At 36.3% G+C, this 22,395-nt stretch overlaps 1 protein-coding gene and 1 pseudogene across 11 annotated transcripts in view; one reads left to right on the top strand and one right to left on the bottom strand.

The window, feature by feature from the left end:
• G3BP2 (G3BP stress granule assembly factor 2) overlaps positions 1-22,395 on the top strand; it is a 77,993-nt gene that overhangs the window by 50,431 nt on the left and 5,167 nt on the right. For 6 of the 11 annotated variants that reach the window (XM_070505631.1, XM_070505638.1, XM_070505629.1 and 3 more), the window contains 8 exons: positions 9,655-9,773; positions 12,728-12,809; positions 13,604-13,777; positions 14,578-14,668; positions 15,373-15,475; positions 15,988-16,168; positions 17,172-17,270; positions 21,660-21,762. In XM_070505631.1, coding sequence (XP_070361732.1) covers positions 9,679-9,773; positions 12,728-12,809; positions 13,604-13,777; positions 14,578-14,668; positions 15,373-15,475; positions 15,988-16,168; positions 17,172-17,270; positions 21,660-21,762 — 928 coding nt within the window. In that variant the 5' untranslated portion in view covers positions 9,655-9,678. The remainder of the gene's footprint in view (positions 1-9,654; positions 9,774-12,727; positions 12,810-13,603; positions 13,778-14,577; positions 14,669-15,372; positions 15,476-15,987; positions 16,169-17,171; positions 17,271-21,659; positions 21,763-22,395) is intronic. The other 5 variants (XM_070505636.1, XM_070505635.1, XM_070505634.1 and 2 more) reach the window with 1 other exon arrangement.
• On the bottom strand, positions 8,037-9,282 carry LOC123284146 (translation machinery-associated protein 7-like; annotated as a pseudogene).

The raw sequence follows: 22,395 nt of genomic DNA on the forward strand, positions 1-22,395 counted from the left end.
TGTACCTGAGATTCGAACTCACAAACCTGAGCCACTGAAGTGGAGCACGTGGAGCTTTAACCACTCTGCCACGGAGCCGGATCCAAATTGCCCCTTTTTTGAACTGTTGAATATTTTTGATTTCAGGGTGCTGTGTTTCCCTTATAAATGCTTGGTATGTGGTAGCTTCTCCATAATGTTTATGAGGTGACTGACATAATGGAGCATAATTGTATTGGTAGATTTTAAAAATTGAGAAATAATTTACAAACAGTAAAAACCACTCTTCATGTGCACAGTTCTGTGACTTTGGACAGACATATAACTGTAGTCATGAAACTGCTACTACGTTCAAGATATAAGGTATTTCCATCATCCCCGAAGTTCCTTCCAATTCCTTTATAGTTGTTTCTCTTCTACCTCGAGCCCTTGGTCTGATTTAGCCCTATAATTTTGCATTGTACAGTGTCATAGCAATGCAATCACATAGTGTTGACTTTAGCTTTGAATACTGCATTTGAAGCTCATCCATGCTGTTCCATTTATCAGTCAATTCTTTTTACTGCTCATTTACCAGAGTTTGTTTGTTCATTCACCTGGCTAATGGTCATTTTGTTGTTTGCAGTTTTTGTACTTTTATTAATAAAGCTGCTGTAAACAATATACGGGTCTTTATGTGGACATATGCTTCATTTCTCTTGGGCAGTTATGTAGGCGTGTGATTGCTGGGTAGTATGGGACATGCATGTTTAATTTTAATTTTAAACTGCCATACTGTTTTCCAAAGTGGCTATATCATTTTGTTGTTCCTATTTTTACCACCCTTGGTAGCAGATAGTATTTTTAGATTTTTAACATTAGCCATTATTGTAGGTGTTTAGTGATGTGTCATTGTGGTTTTAATTTGCATTTTTCTTATGATTAGTGATGCTGGGCATCTTTTCATGTTTGTCATCTGTATGTCTTGGTGTGGAGTGTATATTCTCATCTTTTGTCCATTTTTAAATTGGATTTCTTGTTTTCTTATTAAGTTTTGAGAGATCTGTATTTTCTGGATATGTCCTTTATCAGATGTGTATTCTACAAATATTTTCTTCAATACTGTGGCTTGTGCTTTCTTTTTCTTAGTGATACCTTTAAATGAGCAGAAGTTTTACATTTTGATGAAAGTCCAGTTTGTCACCTTTTTCTTTTATTCTTTTTGTGTCTTATCTAAAATCTATTTATTTATTTATTTTGAGGAAGACTGGCCCTGAGCTAACATCCGTGCCCATCTTCTACTTTATATGCTGGACGCCTGCCACAGCATGGCTTAACAAGCAGCAGTGCATAGGTCCGCACCTGGGATCCGAACCAGACTGGCGAACCCTGGGCCGCCAAAGCGGAACGTAGGAACTTAACCCCTGCGCCACCGGGCTGGCCCCCTAAAATCTTTATTTAACCTAAGGTTACCAAGATTTTTTCCTGTGTTTCTTCTAGAAGCCTACAGTTTTAGGTTTCACTGTTAGGCCTGTGGTCCATTTCAAGGAAATTTCTGTACGTGGTGCAAAGTATGAGTCCACTTTCTTTTTGCTTTTAACGTATGGATGTCAAGTTATTCCAAAATCATTTTGTTAAAAAAACAAAATTACTGTAGTACCTTTGAAAATAAGTTGACTATGTTATGTGGGTCTATTGGGGTTTTTTTGTTTGTTTTTTTGAGGAAGATTAGCCCTGAACTAATGTCTGCTGCCACTCCTCCTTTTTGCTGAGGAAGACTTGCCCTGAGCTAACGTCCGTGCCCATCTTCCTCTACTTTATATGTGAGATGCCTACTACAGCATGGCTGTGTGAAGCCGTGCCGTGTCCACACCCGGGATCCAAACTGGTGAACCCCAGGCCACCGAATCAAAACGTATGAACTTAACTGCTGTGCCACTGGGCCGGCCCCCTATGTGGGTCTATTATAATGCTAGATTTTGGAAATTCATCTCTAAAAGTTCTTAAAATTATTTGCTAAAACTGCTGTACTTGGTTTGTTTCGACCTTTAGTTAATCTCAAAAGTCTCTTAACTTTATATTACAGGAATAGTGTGTGTTCGTGTAAATGGATGTGTACCCATATGTTCGTTTACATATAAATAAGCAAAGCTATGTAGAAGATTGACTTTTAAAATATTTTGAAATTGCATAGTAGATGATTTAATTGCTTAATCTTTTGATTAGTATTGCCGCATAGCAGTTTTATTCATTAACTTTTGAAGTATCTTTGTATTTTAATAGGTTGCTTCTCTTTTTTTAGGAGGTCTTTATTTTTTAAAGATTTATTTTTTCCTTTTTCTCCCCAAAGCCCACCCACCAGTACATAGTTGTATATTCTTCGTTGTGGATCCTTCTAGTTGTGGCATGTGGGATGCCGCCTCAGTGTGGTTTGATGAGCAGTGCCATGTCCACGCCCAGGATTCAAACCAACAAAACATTGGGCCGCCTGCAGTGGAGCGCGCGAACTTAACCACTCGGCCACGGGGCCAGCCCCTTAGGAGGTCTTTAGTATCACAGATTCATTCAATTTTTTTTTTAATCCTGTTATGTGCAAAGTAATGGTAGATGCTGTGAAGAATGTCTCTTGAGCATCTCCTGGATGCATAACACTGCCAGGCGAATGCTCAGTATTAGCACAGAGGAGTCTTGCAAACAGGAGGGAGAGGTGCCTATGCATATGTAAGTATATTGCCAGGACTAAGTGCATTAATAGAGCTAAAGAAGAGATAACGCAATAGTAAGAAGAAGAAATGGTTAATTCTGCCTGGGAGACCTAGCTAGGAAAACCGGGTAGAATTGGAATAAGATCTTGAGTAGGTTTTTGAAGAGTGGTGAGGGGAAAGATTTAATGGTGTCAGGTTTTGAGGAGGCAGTCATCCCCCCAAATTTTTCTCTTTTTAGCTCTGGCTTGGAATATTCACTTCCTCATTTTCTACACATCAGATTTCTGCTCCTGGTTCAAGAGATACGTTCTTTGTGGTAGGGCTGTAGCATTTCTCACATAAGATAATTGTGTTTAAGGAGTCCATCTCTCACTGGACTTTAGATTTATTTGGAGCAGCAGATTGAGTCTATGATATTCACCATTGTTTTTTCTTGCATAGTTTCTGGCACATATATAGTAGGCATTTCAGTAAATTTTGAATGAATTTGTGTTGTCCCACCCATTCATCCAACTGTTGAATGAAGTAAGAGAGGAATAGAGAATGAAAATTGCAGGTTCAGGGAATGATGGTGAGTGGTATAGTATTCTTAGAGCATAGAATTTGCTACAGAGGTGAGAAATGTAATGGGAGATAAACATTTGAAAGGTTGCTTAGGACCTCCAGTGTTAAGTCTGGCTTTCTGTGCAGGGCATTATACTTCAAATGGAAAGCAGGTGTTTGGATTCTATTGTATCCTACATAGGTATGATACATAACCTTGCAAGACTTTTGAGGAAGAATTAAAGGACCTGAATTAAATGGGAGTGGAAAGGATGGGACAAATTCCAAGAGACTTTTTGAGTTGTCAGGATTTCAGTTTGAAGCTTAAAGAAGGAAAGTCACTTAGAGCTGAGCTTTCAAGCAAAGATCGATGGTAGCACCATTAACAGAAATAAGGAAACTATTTTCTCTGTATGGGGGTGATGGGTATATTGGGTTACCTATGAGATGATTTGTGTTTATTCAGCAAGAGGTTAAAAGTGTAAAGTTTGAGTTCATGAACACGCACAGTAGAGACTATATACAAATTTAGGCAGATAAGAGAGCCGAAGCCATTAGACTATCTGAAACTGCCAGATTAGAAGACAAGACCTTGAGGACTTCTGCATTTTGGTGAGAAGGAAAGTTGTTTAGTTGTAGAAATCTAGAAGCATTGGGAGGAGGAGGTCAACAGTGATAGTGTGGACAGGTAGAAGGCTGAGAAGTCATTGGATTTTTTAGAATTGTGACTTTCCAGAGAATTACGTTTAAGGGAGAACTCATTATATTTGAGAGAGGAGTAGAGAAGAGGAAAATTAAGACAAATGCACAATTAGTAATTTAAGGCAGAATATGATTAATAAAATGCCCAAAGTACTTAGAGAATTCAGAGGAAAGATAATTATATTCTATTAAGGAATCAGGAAAGATTTTCAGGGGGACAGATTTTAGTTGAGTCCAAGTAAATGCGTACGGTTGTTAGCATTACAGATAGGAAGGTTTGGAATGAGTACAGTCATGCTCTGGCTGTATAATGATGTTTTGGTCAACAGTGGGCCTCATGGATGATTATGGTCCTATAGGATTAGTACCATATAGCCTAGATATGCAGTAGGCTATACCATCTAAGTTTATGTAAGTACACTCCGTGATGTTCTGCCTAACAATGCATTTCTCAGAACATGTCCCCATCATTAAGTGACGACACATGACTGTATTGGAGTAGGAGTCAAAGGTCCTAGTACTTGTTCATAGACTTCTAGAATCGTAGCCTTGGAGCAACCTTAGTCTAACTTTGAACATACGACTATTTTACTGTATTTCTGCTAAATAATTCAGTTACTCTCTGGAATAAATACCTGCAATGAGTGGCCATTCGTGATGTAGCTCTATTCTAGCTATTCTTGCATGATATTAAATCTAAATCTACCTTCCTGTAATTTCCATTCACTGTTCCAACTAGTATTTAACTTGTGCAAAGTAGAACAGAACTGTCAGCTTATTTTAGACATTAAACTTATATTAATGTTGCCTGAGATTCTTTGCTTCGGCGGAAGCCCCATTATACTAGTGATTCACGGAACTTCTAACTAAAAAGTAAACAGAAAATTTAAGTACGTAACTAAAAGCTAAAGTTTTGGTGAAGGAAGGAAAAGTGGGTGATAACTTTGGTTGATAACAGTTTTCTTAAAAAATAGTTACTATGAAATTGAGGAAATGTGAGCAAATTGTAGGGTATGAAGCCCAGTGGGACTTTCTTTTCTATCTTTTTTGTGTATATGTGTTACTTTCTTCCTCTCTTCCACTGCCCTCTCAATGGGTATTAAGAGATTCAGAAAAATGGTGACAGTTTATGTAGAGCAGTTTCCCGTGAGAGCTGGAGTAGATGTGCTTCAGGAATTCATCTAGGCAAGTGAAGAGGAAACATTTTAAGAAATAGGAATGAATAAAAGGATATTGATGGGGCCTGCCCCGTGGCCGAGTGGTTAAGTTCGTGCTCTGCTTTGGCAGACATGGCACTGCTAAACAAGCCATGCTGAGGCGATGTCCCACATAGTGCAACTAGAAGGACGACCTACAACTAGAATATATAACTCTGTACTGGGGGGCTTTGGGGAGAAGAAGCAGAAAAAGAAACAGAAGATTGGCAACAGAAGTTAGCTCAAGTGCCAGTCTTTAAAAAAAAAAAAAAAGTAAAAGTCGGGGACCGTCCTGGTGGCGCAGTGGTTAAGTTTACATGTTTCACTTCGGCAGCCTGGGGTTCACCAGTTCAGATCCCAGGGGCAGACCTACACAGCACTTGTCAAACCATGCTGTGGCAGGCATCCCACGTATAAAGTAGAGGAAGATGAGCATGGAATGTTAGCTCAGGGCTAATCTTCCTCCCAAAAAAGCCCAAATAAGTAAAAAGAAAAAAATTAAATTAAAAAGAAATTAATTTAAATTGAATTAAAAAAAGAAAAAGAAAAGGTATATTGATGAACATACACAGGGATTTTTAGCGAGGTGGACAGAGTTGGAGAGTAGAATGATCTCTGAAGTAGTTGGGACTCTGTAAATAGTGAGGGAAGCCAGGTGTAATCATCTTGGTATCTGGATGAATAAATGGATTGATATTGTTTTTAATTGACAAGGAAAAGAATAAATTTTACATTGTTCATCCCAATATGGGATCAGTCTCCACATTTTCCAGTATTAATGGGGGAAAGTGGGGTTTAACACATAGAATTTCACTTTTCTCTAAAAAATGTGAGATGATAATTGCTTTTTTCTTGGAAGGAGCTAGAGGCTAACAAGCTTTTGAAGATTCTTTTTGTTTATAAGTATCCTTTAATCTTGGCTGTCTTTGTTGAGCTGTATATAGTCTTGTAGGCTTGACCAGAGATCTCTTCTCAATTTGAAAATCAGAAAATCAAGATAAAAAGGTCATGAGTTTTTCATGGTCTTAGTTAAAATCTTTTTTCTCATTCCCGTGTTCTAAGGGTTTTTTTTGTTTTGATAAATTTTGTTAAAGAAATGAAAGGACCCGAATCTCAGGAATTGCTTACCTGTGAGTTGAGTGCTTTGCTGTGAATAATAAAATGGCATAATTCTTCTTGTAATCACATTTATTCTGAGTGTGTAATTTGGCTCTTTTGTTCTTTCAACCTTCTTATATACACTGACTGTGTGTGAATTATAAATGCAAATTTTATATTACTCATTTTTCCAAGTCTTATTTTCCACAACTACCCAAACTGCCTTTTTTGGTGGTTCATCTATAATTTATTCCTAATGCTACTTTGATGCATTCCTTATTTACTGAACTCTTAATTTTTCTACTCTAGCAGAGAAGATGGGCAGGATGGCAGTTGTTTGTGTAGAACACACAAATTAGCCTGGCATTAAGAAAATAGATAGCAGTGAGGTTGCTTCTTTCCCCCCCTCTAATACCTTTACAGTCACACATGTTAGGTGATTTCGTTGTGCAAACATTGTAGAGTGTGCTTACACACACCTAGATGGTGTAACCTACTACACACCTAGGCTATGTGGGTACTAATCTCATGGGACCTCTGTAGTTGGCTAAAATGTCGTTAACATGGTGCATGACTGTACTTTCTAGTTGATATGGTTGATTTCCATCCATCAGTTACGTTTTAGCCCTCTGAATTCTGTGTCACTTTAAATCAGAGTTATGGTAAAAAAGTAATTGATCTGTGATTATATTTGTCAGTATAATTTAATTGAAACACCATCCTCTGAGTAACATCATTTGGTTTTAGCATTTCCTGTGGGAGCCTCCCTGTACCTTAAAAAGGTGAACTCTGCATAGCCTCTTACGTATAGCTACTTGTTTAGGCTTTTTATATTAACATTGCTTTATCTCATTCACCATTTGAAGTTCACTTTTCGCGTTACCTCCTTTGAATAAATAATAATTTATTGAACAATAGTCGAGTAAAAGTTACCTCCACTGCCTGTCTCCCTTGCCTGGCTCTCTGTCTACATTGGTGATATCATAGCCATAATACTTCAGTGACTTGTATAGGCACTGGGCAATTTGAAGCCTCTCTTGAACTTTGTTGGAATAACTCTTTAGTGTATTTTGACTTTTCTTTGTATTGAGAGTATATTTGTTACCTTTTTTTACTTTAGTTATATGTAAGTGACAAAAATGGTAGGTGAATGTGTATTTTGTAAACAAGATGGGAGATTTGGTATGAATAAAATGTGTCACCGTAGAAAATCTGGAAATATGGAAGAGAAATAAGAAAAAACGAGAATCCCGAAACCCAGAAACAATCCTAATAGCATTTATGTCATTAACCCTTTGAACAAAACTATTTTGTACACAATTGTTTTATTCAGAGTGTAAGTTAGTATCATCCCATGTCTTAGTATTACTTTAACAACAGTTGTTACAGTATTAAAGTGTGTATAATTTCCACATTTTAGTTATTTTATAAAATTTTAGTAGAAAAGTCTGCTGTTCTTCACCCTTCCCCATCTTTCAAGATAATAATACTGTGTTGCTTAAGTTTATTACTTTGAATGTAGCAAATGAGTCCTTTTATGCATTAGAGTGTGTTCGATCCTTGTTGTTGGAAGTTTTTTGATTTAGGGAAAACTAATGGTACCTGAAATGACAGTATCTGATTCTGCTTTGTAAGTTAACTTTTTTTTATTGAGTTGGTTTAATTGTAGGTGGTACATAATTCAAGGTAGAACGAAGACTGAAGAGCAGGTTGTCAGGATTCTAGGCTGGGTTTGTTGTGATCTCACAGCTAAGAAGAAATAGCTGAGTGAAAAGAATTGAACACATAAGCCACGATACGAATTTTTCCTTATTTTACAAAATTTATTCTTAAATATACAACAAGCTGCAAGACAACACTTCCTTCTAGCTATAAGTGGCAACAGATTAGTTATGGCAGAGAATCCAGATGTTTAAACAGGAATGGAAGTAAGGGTCACCATTGCCTCAGGCACAAGGGACAGCTTACTTTCTGCCATATTTTTTAATTCCACCTGTGGCCAGAGGACCCTTCCCCGTGGCCTTCACTTTTAGCTCCTCCGGCTTCTGCTCCTCTCTGTTTCTGTGTGGAAGCCTCGTCTTCCTCTTCCATCTCCTTGGCCTGCTTGGGTTCTTCACGGGCTGCTTCTTGCCACTGCCCCTTCCCCAGACCCTGCCAGTAGAAGCAGTGATTAACTATTCTTGAAAGCAAGTGAGGCATTATATAAAAATTTAAACATCTTTTGGGGGGACGTTGTAGACTGAGAGTTTCAGGACAGCTGCAAAAGGAAATACAGGAAACCGAATAGAGCATTATGTAAAAGTTGAATTGGAGTCACTAGAATTGTATAAAGCTATAGGCTTATCTGTAGGCTCCACTATGGTTGGTACCTGATTTTTGTTAAAAACAGTATGACAGTTGTAGTGGTTAGGTTGGGCTGTCTTTGCCTATAAAATTTTTTGTTTAAAGGAAACCTACACTGAAATTTGTTACACAGGAATTTAAACTGCTTCCTGATTTGCCCAGTAGATGCACACTTAGATATAAACAAGTAATATTCAAATTTTCTTTTTTTCCCTCCCCTTTCTCCAGTTTCTAATGTTATAATTTTGACTGTTCTAAAGGCTGTAAACCTGTAAATCATGTACTGTAAATGGTGAGAGGTTGTGTGTCCATTTTAATTTTGTACTTGTTTTTCTTGGCCTTACCTTTGAGATTTCCGTTCAGAGGTACTTTATCCATAGCACCTCTAACCCATTCTGCTCCCTGTTTGTTTATATTCCATGACAGATTATAAAATCCCTGAGGGCTAGAGTCTTATCTTTTTCAACAGGTTATCCCGTTTACTATAAACAGTATCTGGAATGTAGTTAGATGTTTCATTAATAGAAAGATTGGAAAGACGTACACCAAGTATAAAAGACTATTATTTCTGAGTACTGAAGTTATTGGTGATTTTTAATGGTAATCATTGTCATTTCGAAAATAGTAAAATTAATCCCTAGAAGGAGAGAGAATGCAAAGACCACCTACCTTTTCCCTGTGATAAGTGTAATCCCCAAGTCCTGATTTGTGCCCTCTGCCTGGTTCTTAAAAATCATTGGAATCCAAGAACAGAGGAGGTAATGGTCCTTAAAGGAAAAAGGTACTGTGAATGGAAAGACTTGGTTATGGTGTTTGGAGTGGAGTCCGAGGCAGCTCTGGACTCTGGGGAATAAGAAAGAGAACTGTGCTACTTCCCTCCGTATTGAGGGACAGGGAGGTCAAGAAATAAGAGACGGTGGGGGGGGTGCAAATGTTAGAGATCACCAGTAGTTGTTGGGAATTGATTATTTTGCTGTTTGCAAACTACTGTTTAATAAATGGTGTTAATTTTCTTTATTCCCATTTGTATGGCTAAGAAAATTTACTTCATGGAAGATGACACAAAAATGACTTTTTAATAGCTATTATTCTTGTGTTTGCTCCCTTAGCATTTGACATTGTGCAGCAAAGAAATGGTTATGGAGAAGCCCAGTCCGCTGCTTGTAGGGCGGGAGTTTGTGAGGCAATATTATACCTTGCTGAATAAAGCTCCGGAATATTTACACAGGTAAATTTGAAGTGGATTATTTAGTATTTTTATTCAGTTTCTTTTCTGTAATATGAGTACATATATTTTGTCTTTCTTATCTCATGTCCTGACAGTATCCCATTATATAACACATTCACGTCTATACACACACGTAATACAGTTACGTACTCTCGTATTCTGTATTTCATTAAAAAACAAAAACCTTGGTTTTATGGGTTTTCAGTCTGCAATTTGAAATCACAGGCTTAAGTCATCTTCCTAAGTTCTCTATAGCAATGTTAGGAAAATGAATCAGTTAAGTGATTAGACTTGTGGAATTTCCTCTGATTGATATACAAAATAATAGTCCTTGGTAAAACAGCAACAGTAGCCTTATTTACTATTTTGGCAAGAGTTGGACATCTGTAAGCCTATTTTTTCTAGAGATTGAAAGGAAGTTGATTTATATTTTGAATAGTATTTATAATTTTTGTTATTCCTGGTGTATTTTAGCAAGTGGAAGGTGAGTGAGACTTCTGTAAGGATTAGGCTTTGTAAGTATGTGTTGTTGAACACCCTAGCCAATTGAGTTAAGGATAAATTTATTGCCACTTAATGTGAGAAAGGCTCTTAAAAAGACGTACATTCTTTTATATATAGGTACTCTTTATAAGCATGCTGGGCATTCTAAAGTTATGTTTTGTAATATGCCCTACATTGTTAAACATGTGTGTAATATTCTCTGTGTCACTCTAGGAGGATTTTGTTTGTTTGTTTGTTTTGAGGAAGATTAACCCTGAGCTAACATCTGCTGCCAATCCTCCTCTTTTTGCTGAGGAAGACTGGCCCTGAGCTACCATCGGTGCCCATCTTCCTCTGCTTTATATGTGGGACCCCTACCACAGCATGGCTTGACAAGCAGTGGGTAGGTCTGCACCCAGGATCCGAACCAGCGAACCTGGGCCACTGAAGCAGAACGTGCAAACTTAACTGCTGTGCCACCAGGCCAGCCCCAAGGAGGCTTTTTTTAAATATATATAGCTAATACCTCCCAACCATGAAAGCAAAACAAAACAAAATGAATACCTGTACACTTTTCTAATTATAAGAAGAAAGACATTCTTGTTGACAGTGTTATGTGAGAGAGTTTGCAGGGGAGAATCTAATTAATAGGGCATTATGTGAAATTTAATCCCTTTTTTCTTTTTTTTGTAAGGAGGATTGGCCCTGAGCTAACATCTGTGCCAATCTTCTCCTGTTTTATGTGGGGCGCTGCCACAGTGTGGCTTGATGAGCTGTGTTGTGTTAGGTCCCTGCCTGGGATCCGAACCTGTGAACTCCCAGCCGCTGAAGCAGTGTGTGCAAACTTAACTCCTACACCACCAGGCCGGTCCTGAAATTTCGTCTTTTCACAATGTGTATGCTAACATTTTTAGCGTTTTTTTTTAACAAGGAAATTTTTTTTGTAATGACCAAAAAAAGTAAAATTAAAACAGTAAGCCTTTCCACCATCATTTCAAATAATACAGCCAACTTCTATTTTATACTTATGTAACCAATTTCCCTATTAATGAAAATTTAGTTTGTAGTTTTTCACTTGTTAACGCTGTAATGAATATCCTCACACATGCATTTTTGTGTAGCTTTCTAGTTATTTTCTTAGGGTAAGTTCCTAGAAGTAGAATTGTTAATTCAAAGGTACAATCATTAGTGGTTTTTCTCACACATACTTACAGCCAGATTGTCCTCCAGAAAAATGATAGCACTTTACATGCTTACCAGTAGCACATGAGAGAAAGTGGTAAAGTAGTGTAAACTTAAAAATATGAGTAGTGGTTAAAAGCATGGACTCTGGGGGCTGGCCCGGTGGTGTAGTGGTTGAGTTCATGCACTCCACTTTGGCACCCTGGGGTTTTCTGGTTTCCCATCCAGGCATGGACCTAGCACCACTCGTCAAGCCACGCTGTGGCAGCATCCTACATAAAATAGAGGAAGATTGGTATAGATGTTAGCTTAGGGCCAATTGTCCTCACACACACACACAAAACGCATGGAGTTTGGAGCCAAACTGTCTGGGTTCATGTCTTAGCTACCCCACTTGATGGGTAGGGTGACCTTAAGGGAGTTAGTTTACCCTCCTCTGAACCTCAATTTCCTCGTTCAGATAACAGTGCTTTATGTTATGAGGTTGTTGAGAGGGTTGAACGAATCCATATATATAATGCAGTGAGAACATTGCTTGGCATAGAGGATAGAGCAAGTCACACATGTTTTATTACGATAGAGCTGAGTTCTCTTTATGAAGAAACTAACTTTGCATGTTTGATAACCTTAACTTGGAAAGATTAATTCTAATTGCTTTAGGTAATGCCAGAGAAACAGTAATTTATCATGTATTTAAGAGCAGTGTAAAAATTAATAGGAAATTAGATGCTGAAATACTGTAGATTTTTTTACTTGTCTCTGAATTGTTTCAGTTATTTAAAATCTAACTAAACTGTTTTAATCTGTGCCTTTGGAATTAGTAATCGTTTGGAACTCTGAATAGAATGTTAAACAGCATCTTGAGTCTCAAACAAATCTAGATGACTGCGTTTCTGTATCTGAAGGGGAAAAAATGGGTCAATTACTATGGCATCAGTATTTAGAATGTATTTTGAACAACATCTTATTCTTCCACTTAAAAATATAGATGTGATAAGAATTAGATGAGAATAGCTAATGATTTGAGTGTACATTTAGTGTCCTAGGCACACTAAGGATTGTGTGTCATTACTCATTTAACCCTTGCAACAGCCCTGTGGAGTAGTTACTGTTCTGTTTTATAACCAAGGAAATTGAATTTAAAGACCGTAAGTAACTTGGTTAAGATTATGCAACTAACGAGTGACAGAGCTGGACCTGGAAACTGGGTCCATTTGACATCAGAATTCTGCTGCCTCTTAGACTTCTCTTGACAGTTGAATGTTAATCATTATCAATGGTTTTTACAGGTTTTATGGCAGGAATTCTTCCTACGTTCATGGTGGAGTAGATGCTAGTGGAAAGCCCCAGGAGGCTGTTTATGGCCAAAATGTAAGTATCAATTTCATACACATTTTAGTTTTTTCTTCCTTTTTGCATTAAGATAGAGATTTGAAAAAAGCCTTGTTGTGTCCATGGATTTCTTCTTGAATGTGATTATTAGTTGTAACTAGAATTTATGTCATAATAATTGTCAAATGTGCTTTGAGTTCTTATAAACGTCCGTTTTGTATGAAACACAGTATTATGGGGATGGATACAAAGAAGGTGGGATGTTTTATATCCCTGATGTATTTTATACATGAACCAGTTCAGACTTGGTATTAAGTTTATACAAATGTGGGCTAAACCTTGTGTTACAGGAATGCACAGAAGTATATGCTTGTTAGGAATTTGTAGAGGATGTGGAACCTCAGCTCTATTCTAAATTACAGGATTTGGCCTTACCAAACAAGAGGAAATTGAAAGTAGAAGAAATGGCATCAGCAAACACACAGTAAAGTAAAACTAGGTGTGAGGTCAAGTAGTTGTCAACACAGTTGTGTGAGTGACTAAATACTTAGTACAGAATAGTGGGAGAAAGCTCTACAAAGCGATATTACTGCATGGGTATGAGAAGGCCATTGTGATTTCTTGTATAGAGAAGTGACATGTTGAAAATAGTGGTTTAGGAATATCTGTCTGACAATAATGCATAGCATGGTGGAGTGGACTCAAATAGAGCAGAAAGATTAAGTAGTTAATATTCTAGAGTTGTGAGGAAATCTGTGAAGGTCTGTGGTATTGTATAGGTACTTACATTATCACAAGAGTTTGTTTTCCCCCCGCTTCTTTTCCTGATAAAGGATATACACCACAAAGTATTATCTCTGAACTTCAGTGAATGTCATACTAAAATTCGTCATGTGGATGCTCATGCAACCTTGAGTGATGGAGTAGTTGTCCAGGTCATGGGTTTGCTTTCTAACAGCGGACAGCCAGAGAGGAAGTTTATGCAAACCTTTGTTTTGGCTCCTGAAGTAAGTTTTCATTTCAAGTAATTTTCATTCACATAATTTTATTTGGCTGTTAATTAGTTGCTTGAAGTGTCCAAAGAGTTTCTTCTTACAGGTTTAGATATGCATATAGCTATTTTTGAGAAATTTGTGTTGGACCTGTTGATATAATTTATTTGAGCTTTGTCTATGTGTGCACTTTGGCTATTTAAAAGTAAAAGTCAGATACTGGTACAAATGTGTAAATAGATGATTAAGATTAGAGAAATAATAGAAAGAGCATATTGTATTTCATAGGTTCCATACTAAACAAGATGGAAAACTTCCTTTTGTTACTTGGTCTTTGTTCTCTTATATTGAGTAGCCATTTCTTGAGTTCCATTGTTTTTTTTTTTTTTTTGAGGTAGATCAGCCCTGAGCTAACATCTGCTGCCAATTCTCCTCTTTTTGCTGAGGAAGACTGGCCCTGAGCTAACATCCATGCCCATCTTCCTCTGCTTTATATGTGGGATGCCTGCCACAGCACGGCTTGATGAGCAGTGCCACATCCATACCCGGGATCCAAACTGGTGGACCCCGGGCCACTGAAGCGGAACGTGCGCACTTAACTGCTGTGCCACTGTGCCGGCCCCTTGCCTTCCAGTATTCTTTGAGTGATCTCTTAATTTACTTGATATTTACGTAGTATATTTAACTTTGGAGAATTATGTTGTCTTATGTCTGTAATATTAAAATAGAAATTGTGTATGCTATATAGTTTGCTCTTTTATGTAATGCCACATTTATGGGAATTTATGGAATATTTGAATGTTGTTTTTCTGTAGGGATCTGTTCCAAATAAGTTTTATGTTCACAATGATATGTTTCGTTATGAAGATGAAGTATTTGGTGATTCTGAACCAGAACTTGATGAAGGTGAGGTTAACTTTCAAGATAGAACGGTTCCGTCAGTACTCTTAAGGACATGAAAAGTATGAAACTTACAAAAATTTGCCTCTGTTTTAACTGTCAAATCCCCTTTTCTACTTTTTGTTCCTTTGTTTTTTGTTATAAAAGAAAGAGACGTTTATTATGTGAAGATACGTAAAAATCAGACGTAGAAAGTGAAAAAATTTCTCTCAACCTCCTCCTCTATAGATAACCAAGAGTTTGGTGCCTTTTATAATTTTGTGGAATCTTATACTTGCCAATACTAATTTTTATAAAAATAGAATTATGCTGGCTCGAAGCTTGCCTTTTTTCACTTAATATATCTTTCTTGGCTGTCAGTTTTTGGCTATACCATAATTATTTCATTGATCTTCCATTGATAGCAGTTTTTTTCCTTTATCACTATTCTATTGAATAGATGTGACAAAGAAACTGAGTTAGGGGTTTAATATCATTTATTTTCTATTCTTTTCTTACTAATAGACCTTTTTTAAAATAGAGTAAGTACCAAACTTTATCTTGCTCTTCAGTTTTTTAAGAGAACAGGGAAATATTGCAGTTGAATGCCTTTGAAGAAATAGACCAATTTGTTTTTACTACCATATCACTTCCTTAAATATTAAAAATATGTCTATCGAATTATTTGTTAAGCCTCTTAAAAAGAGTTGTGGTTTATTATGTATTGTCAGAATCAGAAGATGAAGTAGAAGAGGAACAAGAAGAAAGGCAACCATCTCCAGAACCTGTGCAAGAAAATGCTAACAGTGGCTACTACGAAGCTCACCCTGTGACGTAAGAATAAGATGGGCAAGGCCAGCTTTGGTCTAAACTATAATGTACCTGTACAGTGGTTCTTGTTCCTAGAATTATTACTGGAAGTAAATTTTTGATAAAGCTACCTATCAGGCCAGTATTTGAGTACTTACTATGTATATCCAAGAAATTTGGAAAGAATTGTTTTATTCAAAAATTGGACATGGTTTGGCCCAAGACAGTAATCACTTAGTGAATAATGCAAAGTGTTTGGGACAACATAGAGAGTGAATATTTTATTTTTATAAATATGAAGCTTGTTTATAGTTAGTAATAAAGTAAACATTTTTAGTGTTCCAGTTTTAAAATTGTGGGCTTAAGGAAATGCTGCTTCTTGAGAGTATTATTCCCTTCTGCCTTCTAGTTCTTATTGGACTTGGCTTCAAAATAGCTTATTACTAGTTATGCCTGTTGGATTAGAGAAGTACTGAATTTTATTTGAACTGATCATTTCGCTCATACTGAAAAATGAACAAAATACTTTATTGTAGTAATGGCATAGAGGAGCCTTTAGAAGAATCCTCTCATGAACCTGAACCTGAGCCAGAATCTGAAACAAAGACTGAAGAGTTGAAACCACAAGTGGAGGAGAAGAACTTAGAAGAATTAGAGGAAAAGTCTACTTCTCCTCCTCCAGCTGAACCTGTTTCTCTGCCACAAGAACCACCAAAGGTTAGATCAGAGGAACTCTTGAGACCTGTAACACCACACTTTAATATTTGGTGCCATTAATGAAGCATGATCTTTGTTCTGTTATATTCAATTGTTTAATATAGTAAACTATGCTTTTTTTATGTATATGGAAGAAGCTGTGGGGTTTTTTGTAATCCTGAGGAATTTCATTGTATTCCCTCCCCCACACACACACAAAGAAAATACCCCTAAGAGTGAAATTTAAGGTAAATCCTTGTCTGTATGCGGTGTTTAGTATCTTATGTGAAATTATTCGAGTCCATGTATAAAACTGAGAGTTGCTCTTTCATTTTGTATTGAGTCCTCTGCACACAGATGCAACAGGAGTCATGCAATTTCCCAACTTAAGCAAGTTGGCCTTGTATTAAAAGAACAGATACCTGTTATTTCTGGTTTAAATGGAAACAGTTTCCTTACTACACCAATTAAACTATCTTGGAAAGATGAGTGACACCCATAGTGTATCATTTAAGCCTACCTAAAACATCTTTTATCTTTCTGTAAAGTAGAAGGTTAAAGTGTATTTGAGTAGTGAGAGGAGGAGATTTCCTTGTTCAATTTGTGAATGTCTGTTAAAGTTTCCAGCTAGTTCTCTCTTCTTTCCTATCCTTCCCCTCTCCCCTTAACACCATCACACACCCAGTTTCCCCCAAAGAGGGAAAGAAATTGGTTCTATTAGGCTCTTAGTTTTCTAGCATGTGTAGTTGTTAGTGGTTTTGTTTGCCACTTGCTCATCTACTTAGAGCATAAAGCTCGTGGATTTATTTAGTAGTTCAGATGAAAGAGTCAAACAATCTTGCCTAATGAGATTTTGAAAGTTGGCACATAGACTGGCATGTGTGTGTGTGCCTTTCTTTTAGGAGTCCTCTAATGTAGAGCAATAGTTTAGAAATGAAAAGAATATATATATTTGGAAGTTTCCCTATAGGAATGTTGGTGGTTTTCCGTGATTAGTAGTCTAGGTTTGTTGCATTTCCTGCAGGCTTTCTCCTGGGCTTCAGTGACCAGTAAAAACCTGCCTCCTAGTGGTACTGTTTCTTCCTCTGGAATTCCACCCCATGTTAAAGCACCAGTCTCACAGGTAACCAATCTGTGAACACATTGGATTGTATCCTTGTTACATTGCCAATTGCTTTATCTTTAAACTTTTTTAAATGAGTCAATCAGAAATTATGGATTTAAATATACCAAGAAAATGGTATTAAATGTCACTACACACATTTTAAGTGCCAAATCTCCATTCATCATCTACATAGGTGGTATTTGGGGTTTGGGTGTGTGGAATACAGATTAAGTTGGTTTCACCAATATATAACTGTCATTTAAAAGGCTTCTTAAAATAACAAAAAAAAATGTTCTTTTTTGAAAAGTTAGAAATTTTATTTAGCAAAAACACCTTAGGGAACTAATTTGGAAAGGCACAAAGTAGTGTGGCGTTATAAAGGATCATTGATTTAAAAAAATACAAAGCTTTAAAACATACACTGCCTTAGCTCTCAGTCTATAAGTGGTTCACACTGTTTAATTGAAGCCTGTACCAACTTATGACTGTAGTGTTCGCCTTAACTGATCATTCTAGTATTCTGCTTTTTGTCTGTTTGTCATCTTACCCATTTCAGAGCTTTCAAAAACATTGAAAATAGGACACTGGCTACCTAATATGTTTATTAGGTATAATTGAGAATTAACTAAACTCTAAATTTATAGGCATAGTTAAAGGGTGTCTAATTTTTTCCCCTGTATTTTGCATCAAACTTCATTAGAAAATTTATGTTTAAAATTTTTAGTGCACATAAAATTATCTGTATACACCTCTTATATGCTCTAAACAGTGAAACTTTTAGGTTTTAAACATGGGTAGTAATTATGATAGTTTTTCTGGTGTTGGTACACATTATCAGCTACGTAATAGTAAGATACGTGGCCTCATGATACCTGTTTTTTTCAGTTAGATATTGAGGAAATGTTGAATGATTACCTCACATTACAAACCAGAATTCTGTCTTAATGAAGCGAATTAATTTGCTAAATATTGATTAATTCAGCCCATCTGAAGACCTCATAAGTGACTTCTGGATTTTCTTTTGAAATGCTTGATTTCTTATTACATTTACATTTGGAATCCTTTGGACTGTTAGTTCATTTCACAGAGTTGTCTACATTTATTTTAAACTGACTGCTAGTTAAAATATTAGGGCTGGCCCACTGGTGCAGTGGTTAAGTGCGCATGTTCCGCTTTGGCAGCCCGGGGTTCGCTGGTTCAGATCCCGGGTGCGGACATGGCACTGCTTGGCAAGCCATGCTCTGGCAGGCATCCCACATATATATAAAGTAGAGGCAGATGGACATGGATGTTAGCTCAGGGCTAATCTTCCTCAAAAAAAATAAATAAGTTAAAAAGTTAAAATAGCTAATGCTTATTATGACTTCAGTATGTGCCAGGCATTGTGTAAAGCACTTGATATTCATTCTCATATAATCCTCACAACCACTGTGTGAGGGTGGTTACTATCATTATTCCCATTTCACAGATAGGTTCATGGAGGCCTAGAGTACCTCACCTAAGGTCGGACAGCTATTTAAGTAGTAGGGCAGACAGCTATGTAAGTAGTAGGGCTGGACTTGGAATTTGTGCAATTAGACACCAGAATCCATATGTGACTCATACAAACCCGTAGGTTTGTTTAGCCCTCTGGAGGGGAATGTGTCTCTGTTTACATCAAAGAATACTACTACTATGTTTAAGGCATTTCTAAATTACGTTACATTAAATCCTAATCTCTTGCTCAGGAAAAAACAAACTTTTTAAAAAAATTTTTGAAGTTATGGTTTTCAGTTGTAGGAGACTAGATTGTATTTCCCAACCCACACCCTTATTAAAACAAAATTTTCAAATGTTTATAATGTAAACTTTAAAAGAACTTTCTCATCTCTTTAGGCTGTATTTAGAATGGATTCATCATTTCCCCGCTTGATTTAATAAACATTTCAATTTCATTTCGTTGACTTTGGTGTAGTATCCATTTTCTTAACACTTCTAGCATAGATTATTAATAGAAATAAGTCTAATTTCTAGGGTATTAGTAGGCATTAATTTAGAAGTAAGTAAGTTAATTTCTTGGTGAAAAGATTTTGTCTGGAAATTGATTAGTTTATCCAGTAGCTTATGTTCAGTTGAAGGACTTTATTAATTGTGGTTTTATCTGCCGTGTTGACTTGATTTGATGGTTTTATTTTTATTTCATATTCTGTTTGATCTTCGTTTCTGGGATTTGTCACGTTGAGCATACTTTCTGTTGCATAGAATTAATTTGAAGGCCTCAATGTGGTATATTAGCCATTTTGTCTCATTGGAGTAAATAGTTTCAATCATGAAATTGCACCTGAAGAATTATGAGTGCACAGCTGGCTTAGTTGACATATATTAATCAGTTACTGAAAGGAATATTATATTTTTGGTCATTTTTATTACATTGGTATCATCTACTAAAAGGTTACTAAATCAGTGTATGAATTATTTGTAAGATGTAAATTATTTAATTTTTTTTTCGTTTTAAGTCCTTTAAGGATAGTGAAGAACTTTTCTATTTTGCCACTTGTAGTTATTTTCGTGTCGGTAATCTGTTTTGAAAAGAATTTGAATCAGTCCACCATGGCATCTCAAGTTCTTTGATAACGTTTGGATTGAATGAGGCTTTTGTAAGATTTTTAAATTAAAAGGTACAATGGCTGTTTATGTTAATTTCCTATATGCACTAGCTTCATCAAACTTTGTTAAAGTACATCTATTCTTTAATTCTGTTTTGTAATACTAGTGAAGTAAGTTGTGTTTTTAGGCCCCCTTAGTTGAAATTTCTACATACCTGCCTTTTTCAGGCATCACATTTTGGGTCAAATTATCATGTAGTGTTAAAACTCCAAATACAGATAGCATTGGTGTCAGGGCTGTAACTTAGGTCCTTTTGTCAGGCGTAGAACATTCTTCTACGTGTTTTTGGTTAGAGAACTAGAAATGTGATTTAATTTTAAATGAACCAATAATTACTGAACATCTCTGTTGGCACTGTGCCTGGTTCTTTGGGTGGTATAGAAATGAATTAAGATATAGTCCTTATAGGAATAAATAACATATAAATGGAAAAACTGAAGAGGCTTAAAATTTTTATATTCTTTAACTAGCAAAATTCTAGAACATAGGAAGCAACTTCATCTTGAGGAAAATGGGAACTCCACATGGAAGAAGACAGTTTGGGAAGAGACAGGCATATCTGTTAAAAACTGCTATCATAGGAATTAATATACCTTTTAGTTAAAGTGGGTAAAATCATTTATAATGAATTGTCATTTTTGAAAGGATTGTAACTCTTTGTATCAAAATTTGTCTTTGCAAATTATAATATCTCAATTATCTAAATGATGAAAGAGTTTGAGCTACTGCCTGGACTGAGGTCCTCAGAGATGATCAGCCATTAAGACAAGACTGACATTACTAGCTTTCTGATTTGAGGACATGTTCTTCATATCCTGCTGAGTGTTTCAGCATCCTTTGAAGGTGCATGTATTTTGTTTCTTCCTTGGACCATAAATATTTGGGCAATGGACAGCCTAAAGAGGTTGGGAATACTGAAAATGCCATTGTATTAAGGAAAAGGTAATGGCTGGTGCAGATTTGTTTTGTTTTAAAAATAGTTACTGTAATTTTATGTGTTTAATTCAGCAGTTAGCATAAACTTTTGGAAGACATCTTAATATGTCCTGTTACTCCCCCCACTATCCTGCAAGAAGCAGTTAAGGAGAATTATTGGGGTCAGTTCTTAAATAAATGCACATCTTTCCCTTAAGGAAGAACAATAGGGAGCTCAAGGACTTCTGACTATTTGAGATGATATATACTCATTCCTATCATGTTTTTTTATGTGCATTTTAACTTAAAGGTATTTTTAGGTGGTAGAGTAAGCTAAATTGTATGTCTTGCACTATCAAAATAATGATTTTTAAGATGTATTTATGGGGTAGAGTTTAGAAGATATTGCTGAGCAATATTACTTTTGAAGGGCAGCAAGCTAGATAGAAAGTATGTGTCATACAGTCTTGTCTTTATAAGATAAAGGTGGCTTTTTATTTTGTATATGTATTTACATGGAGTGGCTCATCTTGCATTTTTCCAGCAGTACCTTTTAGGCCATCTCAATGTGGATGTAATTTTATTGAAAAAATGTGCTTGTATAAAGCAGCTTTTTGTGAGTTATATAGCCTTGAGTGGGAAAACAAAACTTACCCTACAGTCCTAGATTGGTACAGAATATCTTTATAAAAATTTATTTTTCACATACATAGGATAGTATGTTAAAAACATTATAAACTTAAAAGTACGACCATGCCTGCTAGTAGCTTGTTGGTAGTTGCTTTAGTTGGTTTTTCTCCTGTGGAATGTGTTTCTTTATAAGGTGTCTTTTCCCTTGTATTTTAGCCGAGAGTTGAAGCTAAACCAGAAGTTCAGTCTCAGCCACCTCGTGTTCGTGAACAACGACCTAGAGAACGACCTGGTTTCCCTCCCAGAGGACCAAGACCAGGTGAGTGAGTCCCCTCTGTAACCTTTAACACTTGAAGAGTTAGAAAAGACTGAATTTAAAAGAAAAACCAAACTATAATGTGTTTTATACACAGACAGTTTTAGTACCAAATTTCTTAAAGGTTTAACCTGCTAAAATATAGTCTGGGGCAAAACAACTAACTTTTAGGGGATATTAGTTGACATGCCATAGAGACAAGTTTTTTGAAGGTGTAGGAGAATTTTGAGACAAATTTTATTTGGTTATTGTCACTGATTCTAAGAATTCAAAACCCAGCTGCCAATAACCTACTCTCTTACTTAGCCCTCTTATCTCTTCACAGATAAACAATAAGCACACCCTGATTCTTTTTATTTTGATTGTGTTAGGTGTTAAGTAAGTCGCCATGATTTTTGAGTTGTTTACATTGTTAGCTAATATGTTGTAGCATTTGTTTGAATTCTGGAAGTATGTTCAGATTGCTTTTGGGAGGAGGTAGGAGATAGTATACATCAAATTTAGAAAATGTAATTTTTCCCACAAAAGTGAAATAAGTGATATGTTATTAAACCAGAAGTCATGGGTACTGGGGTTCATCCTAGCTCTGCCAATAACTGAGTTTATGATCTTGAATGAGACCCTTAAATTATGAGC

This window comes from Equus asinus, chromosome 3 (genome assembly GCF_041296235.1).
Source record: "Equus asinus isolate D_3611 breed Donkey chromosome 3, EquAss-T2T_v2, whole genome shotgun sequence".
Lineage (NCBI taxonomy): Eukaryota > Metazoa > Chordata > Mammalia > Perissodactyla > Equidae > Equus > Equus asinus.